The 13,367-nt window shown below is 41.8% G+C and overlaps 1 protein-coding gene across 1 annotated transcript in view; it reads right to left on the bottom strand.

Moving 5' to 3' along the window:
* Positions 1-13,367, bottom strand: part of AZIN1 (antizyme inhibitor 1) — a 59,177-nt gene that overhangs the window by 18,489 nt on the left and 27,321 nt on the right. The window contains 4 exon segments of the mRNA XM_038388873.2: positions 2,066-2,238; positions 2,560-2,732; positions 5,848-5,889; positions 5,892-6,049. Coding sequence (XP_038244801.1) covers positions 2,066-2,238; positions 2,560-2,732; positions 5,848-5,889; positions 5,892-5,952 — 449 coding nt within the window. The 5' untranslated portion in view covers positions 5,953-6,049.

Genomic DNA, 13,367 nt, shown 5'->3' with positions numbered 1-13,367 from the left:
TCTCGTACACTGCTAGAAACATCCACGAGGAAGACGCACAAGCCACTTTGACTCTGATTGAATGATCCTTTAACAGGCCTTTAGCTTATAAAGGCTTTCACATACACCTGCTAGCTACCATCACCCACATCAAAGGCTGTCTGCACCAGATGCCAGCCCAGGTCCATGCCCTCCTGCACTAAGATTATTTATTTACCTTAAAGAGTCCTGGCATTTGTCCGAAGAGACTGATTGAACCAGGGCAGAGACCTTTTTTCAAAAGTCAGTCTGTCCTTTGACCGTGAAGAAGTGATATTTCATCATGCTAAAGGATCCAACTGTGCACTAGTAAACCTTTGTCCAAAAGAATCTTAGCACTGAAGCGCAGGATCACAATGAACAGTCTTTGTTCCAGCCATGGCCACCTCAACCACAAGCTCGTGTGGGGATGGGGCAGGGCAGAAAGAGGGGAAACTTAGCTGAAATACACTTCTTGACTGTCTGACAGGGAAAAAACAGTCTGAGCAGCCTGTTGCTTCTTCACCAGCTGGACCCAAAGAGGGTGCAATTGTACCACAAGCCTACTGGATGGAGGTGAAAGTCTTGATTATAGCCTTTGAAGATTCCTGAATTGGCACTAACTCAAACTAGCCAACTTAGCCAGTTTTTCAAGAAACTGGAGGAAGCCAGTTCCTCCCACAGTCTTGATAACCTGCTGCTCCTCTGCAGTGGAAATGTATTTGCCATTAGTTGGTGGTCAGCTTATCTGATTCCAAATAGAAGCCATGTCATTCTGATCACCACCCTACTCCCCCTATAGTTATCTATCTAACACGCTAATGGAGCATATACAGTACCACAGAAGTCATCTTCACTGCTTTTCTTAAGACTCTTCAATTGCATGAGGTACCTATGTCAAAGCCAATGCTTCATGCACCAACTCAGTGTGAATGTAGTCTCTGTGCAGACGGTGCTCTGATTGTGTGAAGCGCCACCAGGTCTCAATGCAGGGTGGGAGTTAAGCACTGAAGGGAGTACTGTAGCCTTTGGGACAGCCTGAGAGATAACCAGGAGAGATAACAAGATAACAGCCTGAGAGATAACCCAAACACATACCATCACAGAATCTCCCCACATTCATCTCAAGATGTGAACCTGAACAGAGTCAGGTGCTTTGGTAGTGATATGTCAGGGCAACTTGTTTCTTGGTGTTTCCTGTTGAAATTTACGTGGAAGCAATGCCTTGTTCACCAATGTGAAGCACAGTACTGTTCACTTCAAGTACTAACTCGCAGTGTCTTGGGAGGCTTGGATCATAGGCGAGCCCCATGCTATGAATGGGGATGATGCAAGATGCTTTGAGGGGAAGCTCTCTCGCACTGGGTCTGGAGGGAAGTGGAATCTGTACCAATGTGGGTGGCACTAACAAAACTCCAGCCCTCAGCAGCTGAAGCAGACTCAGGTTTATGATTGAGTGATTCTCTTTTGAAGTACTCTGAGCCATGGCTGGGGTATCTCAAGAAGGGACTGAAGGCAATACCATTACTCTTAATTCGCTTGTGACATCTGCAGGTATATCTGACACCACTACACAACACACTCAAATCCCAGGCAGAAGATTCAGTGTATGCGGTCATTTGTTGACAATTGAAGCCGTTGGGAGTCAAGTAAATGGATGACATCCTGAAATAAAACACTGAAGCCTGCAAAGCAAGACTACTTGTAGATGAAAAGAAGCTGAGGCCTCAAGGCAGGTGCCAATGTACTGAAATTAAACTGCCAGAATACTAAAGTGAAAGTTGGGCCCCCAAAGCCAAAGTTCCCCCCAGGTTCTCCTGAGCATAGGGAGTTCCACCTGTTATGCTAGGAAACTGAGACCCAGAAGAGAAAATCCTGCAACAAAATATCTTTAGAGAAACACTGCTAACCAGAGCCAAGGTTGGACAAAATACATGCAAGTAAACTGCATTAAAAAACCCACATGCTTCTCTTGCTTCCAGGTAAACAGACAACCCATACCACAGCCAAAGTTAAATTCCCACAACAATAAGAGAAACTAAGATTTCTCTCTCTTTTCAACACTTACTTAGCACTTGGATGGTTCCGTGCTATTTTCTTTAATTCACTTTCATTGTCACAAGTCATGATGTTTACCCCAGCTTTCGCTGCATATTTTATCTGAGAAGCTTGCTTGCAAGGATTTGTATATATAATGTTTTCAGGAGCAATGCCCAAGTCTTGTACCAATGCCATTTCAGACTGAAAAACAAGACAATATTAAAGTGTTAGACACAAGTCAAATGAGTTTCAGTAGTGAATTTATCTTCAATTTATGTGGGGATATATAGCTCAAATAAGGTTTTCTTCTAATTAAACTGTATATTATAAGCTGCTTCAAGAGTACAAAATGGAATTGCTATACTAAATTATAATGAAGGGTTTACAGTTTAAGGCAAAGAATGTGTCCGCATGGTAACTAACACCAAGAGCAGAAGTTTTATACAGGACAGATTTAATGAACTCCAGGACAGAAAGAGGGTAATTTGACAGGCAAACAGGATATACAGAACAAACACTCACTTTACTAGAACATGCAAACCCAATTCCAAGAGCTGCCAAAATCTCAAGTACACCTGGAGTGGAATTGCATTTTACAGTGTAAAATGGTTTTACTGGTGCCATCACATTCTGCCATTGGTTGTGTTTCTTCAGAAGCTTTCCAAGATCACCAACAAAAAATGCATTTTTCCAGTCTATAAACAAAGGACAGTAGAAAAATAAAAATCACACATCTATAATGGTGGACCTGAAGTCAAAGCAAAAATATCCTATGAGGCACAAATATCTCATGTTTATTAGGACAAAGAATGACTGGGAATCATAGATATATATTTTTTATTCTGCCATTTGCTTAATGTATGACCGTGGACAATTCATTTGACTTCTGTGCCACAATTTACCCAATTTTAAAATGAAGGCAATACCTACTCCTTCAAAGAAGTTATTAAAATTATTTACATAACACTTTAAAATTCTTTGGATGAAAGGCCCTACCTTAAATGCCTAGTATTATGGCTTTTGCAAGAACTATATTAAGGTAACAAAATATTTCCATTACAAGCACTTCTTTAAAAAAAAAAAAAAGTCCTTAATTTTCTTGAGCAGGGCCAGGGCCATAGAATCACAGAAATGTAGGACTGGAAGACACATCGATAGGTCATCTAGTCCAGTCCCCTGCACTGAGGCAGGACTAAGTATTTATCATGACTAGGGCTCTGTGTCTGTCACGGAGGTCATGAAAGTCACGGATTCAGTGACTTTCTGTGACCTCCGTGACTTCTGCAAGGGCCAGTGTGGCTGACCCCAGAGCAGCCGAAGCAGCTGGCTCTGGGGACAGCAACTCAGGTGGCCTGTCCAGGACAGCCACACCAGCTGCTGCGGTCTGCTAACCCCTGGATGCCTTGCCTCAGCCACCCCCCCGGATGCTTCCCCCCCACAGCAACATCCCCACCCCAGCCTCAGCCACCCCCGGATGCCCCCCAGCAGCGCCCCCCAGATTTAGTCACAGATATTTTTAGTAAAAGTCACAACAGGTCACAGGCCGTAAATTTTTGTTTATTGCCTGTGACCTGTTCATAACTTTTACTAAAATAACCGTGACTATATCGTAGCCTTAATCATGACCATCCCTGGCAGATCTTTGTCTATCCTTATCTTAAAAACATCTAGTGATGGAGATTCCACAACTTTCCTAAGTAATTGGTTCCAGTGCTTAACTACCCTTACAATTAGAAAATTTTTCCTAATGTCTAATATAAATCTGCCTTGTTGCAATTTAAGCCCATTACTTCTTGTCCTGTCCTCAGTGGATAAGGAGAACAATTTATCACCCTCTTCTTTGTAACAATCTGTTATGTACTTGAAAACTTTTATGTCCCCCCTCAGTCTTCGCTTGACTAAATCCAATTTTTCAACCTTTCCTTGTAGGTCAAGTTTTCTAGACCTTTAATCATTTTTGTCATTCTCCTCTGGACTTTCTCCATTTTATCCATATCTTTCCTTTGGAGGCCTTTGCTGAGCAATTTAGTGCTGAGCAGTGTACTCCAATTGAGATCATAGTGCTGAGCAGAGTGGAAGAATTACTTCTCACGTCTTGCTTACAACACTTCTGCTACTACGTCCAAGAGTGATGTTCACTTTTTTGGTAACAATATTACAGTGTTGACTCATATTTAGCTTGTGATCCACTATGACCCCCACATCCCTTTCCGCAGTACTCCTTTCTAGGCAGTCGTTTCCCATTTGTATGTGTGCAATGGATGGCTCCTTCCCAAGTGGAGTACTTGCACTTGTCCTTACTGAATTTCATCCTGTTTCTTTCAGACCATTTCTTCAATTTGTCCAGATCATTTCGAATTCTAATCCTATCCTCTAAGTGCTTGCAACCCCCTCCCAACTTGGTATCATCTGCAAACTTTATAAGTGTACTCTCTATGCCAGTAGGCAAAATTTACGAAGATATTGACTAGAACTGAACCCAGGACAGATCCCTCCTGCAACCCATTTGATATGCCTTTCCAGTTTGACTATGAACCATTGATACCTACTCTCAGAGTGCGATTTTCCAACCAGTTGTGCACCCACCTTATAGCAGATTCATCTCTAGGCTAAATTTCCCTATTTTGCTTATGAAAAGATCATGTGAGACAGTATCAAAGTCTTACTAAAGTCGAGATATGACATCTACTGCTTTCCCCCCTCCACAAGCCTTGTTACCCTGTCAGAGAAGGGTATTAGGTTGGTTTGATGTGATTTGAGGTTCTTTCCCCCATCTATCTGAGGCATCAAGATTATAATACAGTTCTATACAAGAATCTATACTAAAAGTACATTAAGGTTCTAAAGTCAAGCACTCAAAGTTAGGAAATGTCAGGTCACCTGTGCAACCTGGTTAACTCTTAGCTATGGCATATTAAAGAAAGGGATTCTATTCTGAGCTCTGCCACAGATGGCCTTATGCAACACTTCCATTACCCTTTATGCTGTTTGCCTGCTTCTTAACATTGGGGTGTGAGACCTGCTCAATAAAAAAAGTCTATGACATCACAGAATTAATAAAACTAGTCAGTAGAAGATCCAAGACTAGAACTCACTGTCTCCTCCTGGCTCCCAGTGCAGCATACCTTCCTCTAGGCTGAAGGAGGAGCTGCTGCTGTTGTTACGCCACCCTACCCCACCCGCTCTGTTCCTAGCATGTAGGATGTTTGTTGGGAACAGGGAGCATATACAATGCACTTACCACATGCAGAGAAGAGCTCTGTGGGACTACTCAGTGCAGATGGAATATAGAAATTTTAACAGGAAGACCAAACAATCTCTGAGCATGTGCAAATGATTATTTTCAGAGGCTTATGAATCAGCCAAATCTGGGGGCAGTAAAAGTCACTTCTCTAACCCCAGCACTATCTACTGGCCAAACTTCAGGTCGCCGCTCCAAATCCCATAGCTAAAGCTCTTCATAGGAACAGCTGGAGAATTTTATTTATTTAACATTGGAAAAGCTATTTTCCCCACAACCTCATTTTGGAAGTAGCTAACCAGTTTTTGCTCAAACTTTGCCAACAAAATTCAGCCTGAGGCAGAGAGCAAACATGGAAAATTTCAGCCCAAATGGTTAAAATTCAGCAAAGTTATAAGCGACTGGAAAGGGGTTTATAATTAAACCGTAACTGTATGTGTCATTGCCATCTTGCCTACAATACACTTGCTAGTCAAACAATTTCAAACTACAAATTGAAAAATTTAAGTACTAGAAAATTATACATGAAAATTAATTCAGTTAAATTAGAAGGCGTGGGTATCAAATACTTACAAGTGTATGTTCATAAACATAGTTGTCAATAGCATCTCAAGAGTTGCTCCTTCATCCAGCAAGCCAATGGAGTAGTTTGCATCCTCAAGAAATCCTTTCATCTCAGCCGTATTCCGCAAAGCCGACAGTCATAAACCAAGAAACACAAGGGACAGGCCGCCAAGCCTTAGATCCGGGGTCCTTAAATTATGCAACAAACTGCACACCAGAAAAAAGAGAAAAAAAAAAAAAGGTAAAATAACCAGTTGATAGTAAACAGCACACATCATCCCCCAAGGCTTCTATTTAAATTTACAAAGGACCTTCCATTTTGGTGTGCTGCAAATGATAAGGCACTTATTAAATGAAGCTTTCTGCTCTGCTCCCTTCACTTACCATGGATCAAGGAGAACATGGGTCCTGCACAAAGATACTCTGAGAATTAGTAAAATTGTGTAAAATAAAATAAACTGCCTTAAACTGATGTTAAACTTTGAGATGAGTCAGCTTTCATATTTTCTACTAGAAAGGCTCTATTCTTACCTCTACTCAATGGCTGAAATAGTTCATATGAAAGTCCTGTTCTTGGTAGGGTTTCAGGCTGGACACACATTTATTTGTGTTTCGCGACAGGAATTCAAAATGTACTGCTCTGGATTATACAAATTATTAAAATTCTTGTAGATAAACCGTAAATCCAAATGTGGGTGGGTGGAAGCTTGTTTTCAGTATTGTTGTAGCGTCTTGGTCCCAGGATATTAGAGACAGTTGGGTGAGGTACTCTCTTTTATTGGGCCAACTTCTGATGGTGAAAAGGACAAGCTTTTGATCTATAGAGAGCTGTATGTGGCTTGAAAGTATGTCTCTTTCATCAACAGAAGTTGGTCCAATAAAATATATTACCTCATCCACCTTGTGTGCGGAAGCATAGTTCAACGTCCAGAGTGTCATCAGCACTGGATGTGCTTTATCATCTTAGGAATTCAAAATGTACTGCTCTGGATTATACAAATTATTAAAAATTCTTGTAGATAAACCGTAAATCCAAAATGTGGGTGGGTGGAAGCTTGTTTTCAGTATTGTTGTAGCGTCTTGGTCCCAGGATATTAGAGACAAGTTGGGTGAGGTACTCTCTTTTATTGGGCCAACTTCTGATGGTGAAAAAGGACAAGCTTTTGATCTATAGAGAGCTGTATGTGGCTTGAAAGTATGTCCTCTTTCATCAACAGAAGTTGGTCCAATAAAATATATTACCTCATCCACCTTGTGTGCGGAAGCATAGTTCAACGTCCAGAGTGTCATCAGCACTGGATGTGCTTTATCATCTTAACAGCTGCAACCCTTCTGTGTTATTCCTTACGTTTGGAGACAGATGTGTATACAAGACTTTCAATAGTATGCTTCTTGCTGAGGCCTGGTCTACACGAGAAAATTAGGTTGGTATAACTACATAGCTCACAGGTGTGAAAAATCCACACTCCTGAGCAATGCAGTTAAACCAACCTAACCACCGATGTAAAAAACGCTAGGTCGATGGGAGAATCCTGGCAACTGCCTCTTGGGCAGTACCTACGCTGACAGAAGAACCCCTCCCATCGGCATAGGTAGTGTCCTCTCTGAAGTGCTACAGCAGTGCCACTGCAGTGTTTTAAGTGTAGACAAGCCCATATTCATGGAGGCCCTATCCGCAAGGAACCCTTGTGTCTACTGGAAACATGCTAGCATTGAGATTTGTTAGGCTGTTTCTATATTTTCCGTTCACAGTTTTGTTTTGAATTTAGAAAATACAAATGCATACCCATTTTATGCGGATATTAAATCCAGGATGGGGAAAAAAAACTTGACTTTGTGCCATTCTAACTTTATGTACTGTCTTTGACATCTCTATTTCAGAAGAGTTAAAGATATCAATAGAATGGAGATAAGATCAGTGAAAAGCAGTTATTTAAGAAGCTTTGAATTATATAAGAACTGTAACTGCATGTTGTTTTAAAACTCATTTGTTGCGTTTGCTGTGTTGAGATTAATAGTGACAGACTTCAAAATAAATCACTGATGTAAGAAACATGCATTCATTTGTCTTTTGTTTAATAATAAAGTCTGTATTGACAGTTAAAAGTTTTTTCTGAACAAGGTGCATCAATTCAATTTAACAAAGTGACAATTTAGGTCAAGAAGGGCCCTGAATAACTAAAAAATATTTTTTTATTAAATATATGCAATGTATTAATATGGGGGTATGTGAGATAAGGCCAAGTACTTTCATGTGAAAATGTGCACATGGCTGAGAACTACCAATTGCTCAGTGGATCATCTCATCAGTCTTACTTGCTTAATAGGCTGAACTAGTTTAATCCTGCTTAAAACAGTCTGTTAGAACCCTTTGACATTTTAAAGGATTAACTGTCCAGCTTTCCATTTTTTCAGATCCCAGACTGGAGCTTACTAAAAATTGCCTGGCTACCATTTTTACATGAACATTGTGGATATTCCCCAAAATCTCTGGTTGAAGATGTCACACTGATTAGGAAAAAGAAAAGGAGTACTTGTGGCACCTTAGAGACTAACAAATTTATTTGAGCATAAGCTTTCGTGAGCTACAGCTCATTTCATCGGATGCATTTAGTGGAAAATACAGTGGGGAGATTTATATACACAGAGAACATGAAACAATGGGTGTTACCATACACACTGTAACGAGAGTGATCAGATAAGGTGAGCTATTACAAGCACTCTTACAACTACAATACCCACCTGCTGAAGTGAAGAAACAGATTGACAGAGCCAGAAGAGTACCCAGAAGTTACCTACTACAGGACAGGCCCAACCAAGAAAATAACACAACGCCACTAGCCATCACCTTCAGCCCTCAACTTAAACCTCTCCAATGCATCATCAAGGATCTACAACTTATCCTGAAGGATGACCCATCACTCTCACAGATCTTGGAAGACAGGCCAGTCCTTGCTTACAGACAGCCCCCCAACCTGAAGCAAATACTCACCAGCAACCACACACCACACAACAGAACCACTAACCCAGGAACCTATCCTTGCAACAAAGCCCATTGCCAACTCTGTCCACATCTATTCAGGGGACACCATCATAGGGCCTAATCACATCAGCCACACTATCAGAAGCTCGTTCACTTGCACATCTACCAATGTGATATGTGCCATCATGTGCCAGCAATGCCCCTCTGCCATGTACATTGGTCAAACTGGACAGTCTCTACGTAAAAGAATAAATGGACACAAATCAGACGTCAAGAATTATAACATTCAAAACCAGTTGGAGAACACTTCAATCTCTTTGGTCACTCAATTACAGACCTAAAAGTGGCAATTCTTCAACAAAAAAACTTCAAAACCAGACTCCAATGAGAGACTGCTGAATTGGAATTAATTTGCAAACCGGATACAATAACTTAGACTTGAATAAAGACTGGGAGTGGATGGGTCATTACACAAAGTAAAACTATTTCCCCATGTTTATTCCCCCCTGCCTCCCCCCACTGTTCCTCATATATTCTTGTCAACGGCTGGAAATGGCCCACCTTGATTATCACTATAAAAGGTTTTCCCTCCCCCCCTTCTGCTGGTAATAGTTCACCTTACCTGATCACTCTCGTTACAGTATTTATGGTAACACCAGTTGTTTAATGTTCTCTGTGTATATACATCTCCCCACTGTATTTTCCACTGAATTTTCCACTGGATGCATCCGATGAAGTGAGCTGTAGCTCACGAAAGCTTATGCTCAAATAAATTTGTTAGTCTCTAAGGTGCCACAAGTACTCCTTTTCTTTTTGCGGATATAAACTAACACGGCTGCTACTCTGAAAACTGATTAGGAAAAAGCTGTGAGCTTACTGGAAAGATATGCTACTTTGCTTTGAAATAAAAGCATTGTAGATTTTAATAACAGTTCTGGAAACAATTGTACCGAAGCTGCAATAACCAAATTAAAATAACCCATTGTTTCAAATGTCAGCATTTTCCTATATTTGGGGTCCTAAGTAAAGCACCAAAAGCTATATTTCTACCAAGGGGTTTAAAAAAAAAAAACACAAACCCACACACCACCACCAAACATGTTTGATCTGTTTCCAAAAGCTAGTAAGATAACTATGACTTCAGATGGCTTGAAGACCACTGTACTATTCCTGGGGGAATTATGCACCACTGCACATCCGCAAAATTAATGTCCCCACAGATTTCTTTGCTTCCCCGCTGAAAAATGACTTTCTGATGGGGAAACAAAGGGAATCTGCAAAAGTCATCATGTGCCACTCCCCAGCAGCGCGGGGTGCGTTGTTTCGGGTGCCCAGAGCAGCCAGCTGAGAGGTAAATCGGGGGTGGGGGGGGTGGGGGGCTGCTCCAGCCAGTGGCTCCTACCCTGTGCCAGCCTCAGCTGTTAATCCTGGCTAGGCTGGGCTGGGCCTTCCTCTTCTCCTGCAAGGAGCAGCCAGGGCTAGGTCAGACCCATCCCCAGAAACCTTCCCTCCCCCCGCTTCCTGTCCCCATTGCTCCTCAGTCAAGGGGGGCGAGGAGTCCCTGTATAAGGAGCTGCTCCCCCTTCTGCCCAACCCCCATACATCTGGGACCTTCCCCCATACACAACCCCCTGCACCCAGGCCCCACCCTCCCAGCATCTGGACCCTCACCCCTGCACCCAAACTGTCCCTGCACTCAAACCCTCACTCTGACAAACTCCACCCCAGATCTCTATCCAGATTGCCCTGGCACCCAGACCCCCACCAAGCCACCTGCACCTAGATTTCCCCACACAGAACCTCTCACCCCACACCTGGATCCCCTCCCACTTGCACCCAGCTGGGCTGAGCCTTCCTTCCTATTCCTAGTGTACCTGGCATGGAGGGGCAGGCCTAGCCCTTGAGCTGTGTCAGGGATGGGTGCAGCCTCACCACCGAGTCTGTGTCCCAGGGAGGAGGGGACAGGGCTGCAGGGTGATCTCCCATCTCCATGCTTGCATTGGTGAGCACAGGCTACTAACATGTTGGAGCCATCACATTTATTTATTGACAAATAAAAGTTTGCAGAATTTTAAAATACTGGGTGCAGAATTTTTTTTTTGGGGGGGGGGGCACAGAATTATATCAGGAGTACACTGTACTAGCCCCTTCACCCTTTCCCCAAAAAGGATACTGGGAAATGAAATGTAAAACCAATTTAGCTAATCCTGCTTAGTAAGGTTATGAAAACAACATTGCTAGCATCTCAGGCCATCTTTGAGAAGGACAACTTCTATATGCAGTTCTACTTCTTAGCATTTTAATCTGGCGTATGGAAACAAATCATGCAGCCTTGATTTACATGCTTTCTATTTTGACTCATTTTAAAACTATATGGTCAGAAAAGTGCCTTGAAAAAAAATCTGTACCTTCTTATCTGGCATACCTGCCCTGGTACATATAGCTTATCTGAGATTTCTACTTTTGTGAGCTCTGCAGGGCCGAAACAACTACAGGAGAGCGAGATGGATCCCCTGATTAGCATCAACAGAATTATTTACTAAATTCTTAGCTGTAGAAACCTCACTACAGGTAATGTGAGCCAGAAAGATAGTGGAAATGTCTATCAGATCAGGTTGAGTTTGGCAATTAAAAATTTACTTTTAACCTCAGTACATTTGATTTGGAATCAGTGACACCAATATGGAACACCAGAGTACTGTTTACATAGCTACTAGGCACAATGCAGTAGCATTTTAAACACCCCAGCAATATCGTGGACTTGACAGCTAGTCAGTGTCCTACGCAGGAGCCCATGAACCCATTTTCAGACCACAGGCAGAAGTTACAAGAAAACACTGGGAAGACTCTAGCTCAAATCTTCATTTTATTAAATTTGGTGTAGTTCTGGAATCTATTCAAGGACTGATGGAGAAAGGAAAAGCTATAAAGGAGTTAAAATCACTTCCTTTGTCATTTCTTAACACTACAATTTAAGGCAAAACTAGTGTTTGTTCTTCGAGATGTGTCCCTCTATGTGTGTTCCCCCGTAAGTGACTTCACAGCAGTATCTCTCATGGAGGGCTGGGACTTTGGAGAGGAGTCTGTTATTACAGAGTACCGTGGAGTTGAAGATGGCATTGAAGGCCAAATCTCCAGTGACTGCACACTGCTTTGTGAAAGTGTGGACAGAGGTCTAAAGTCCCAGCACTGCAGATTTCCAAGATAGGGACATCTTTAAGGAATGCGAACAAGGTAGAAATTGCAGAGTGCATAAGGATTCCAGACAGAGGCAACAATTTGCACCCCTGATAACAGAGATTAATGTAACGTGAGACCCATTTGGATAGTCTTTGAGCCAATATGCACAATGGAAACTATACACATAAAATGATGGGATCTAAATTAGCTGTTACTGTAGAACTGATCAATGAAATAGTTTTTAATTGTTCACTTTATTAATATAACTTCATAAGCAAAGTTTTATGAATGAAACGTTCATTCATAAACCAGGTACCCCAATAACTGGCTAATTGAGTTTCACTTTCAATCCAATAAAACTTGCACTGTTTCAACATTGTAATTTCTGCTCACTGTTTGTCACTCCTTACACTTGTCCATACTGTAACTCAAACTCCATTTTAAAATGCTAACTTCATTTTTGCAAAACCCTGCTGTAATCTTATTAGTTTAGTTTAGATGTGTGAATGAGGTATGTATGGATGATGGACTCAACTTCCAGCCCCAGACTGTCCTGATGAAATAAAGCATAAACACCAACAGTTGAAGATGCAGACAACAGCCCTGACAAAGCAAGAAGAATCCACCCTAAAAAGAAAAGAACAAAAGTACAATTGAAGAAACATCAAAGCCAGGTCCCAGGCTGAAAGTCATGTCTGCAATTGATGAGTGATCAATCACACCGAACCCAGAGGCAGCATGACACAGTAAGACCTATAGACTCTGGATTCAACTAAAGCTACAAAAAGGATGGGTGAGATGGAAGACTTTAGAGGGTAACAGTCTGCTCCCAACATGGAAGGGCAACAGTGCACGTCCAGCAGAAACCCAGCCCTTCCTTGTGCCCGGCTTTCCTGGCCAGTTAGCCGCCACAAGCTATGAACCCAAGCCACATTCAGGACTGGTAACTATCTAGCAGCTGCAGAACAGAGAGAGAGAGAGAGAGAGAGTGAGTGTGTGTGTGAACACATAGATATTAGTTATTGGTCATAACTCAAATTGTGTTATTATAATAAACGTGACATCTTGTCTTGTCCCCTGAAACGATCCTGTGCAGTTTTGTCTGTATAACATTATCACTCAAGAGAGAGAACTTGGGGTCATTGTGGATAGTCTTCTAAAAACATCCACTCAATGTACAGCAGTCAAAAAAGTGAACAGAATGTTGGGAATCATTAAGAAAGGGATAGATAATAAGACAGAAAAATATCATATTGCCTCTATACAAATCCAAGAAGGTTGGTAGCGAGTGGACATATAAAATAGTGAATGCCAGTGAAAATAAGGTAGGATCAGAGTCTAAAATAGGGAAAGAACAAGTCA

The sequence above is a fragment of the Dermochelys coriacea genome, chromosome 2 (genome assembly GCF_009764565.3).
Source record: "Dermochelys coriacea isolate rDerCor1 chromosome 2, rDerCor1.pri.v4, whole genome shotgun sequence".
Classification (NCBI taxonomy): Eukaryota; Metazoa; Chordata; order Testudines; family Dermochelyidae; genus Dermochelys; species Dermochelys coriacea.
The sequence above is the reverse complement of the archived record's forward strand: the minus strand, read 5'-3'. Positions and strand labels throughout refer to the sequence as shown.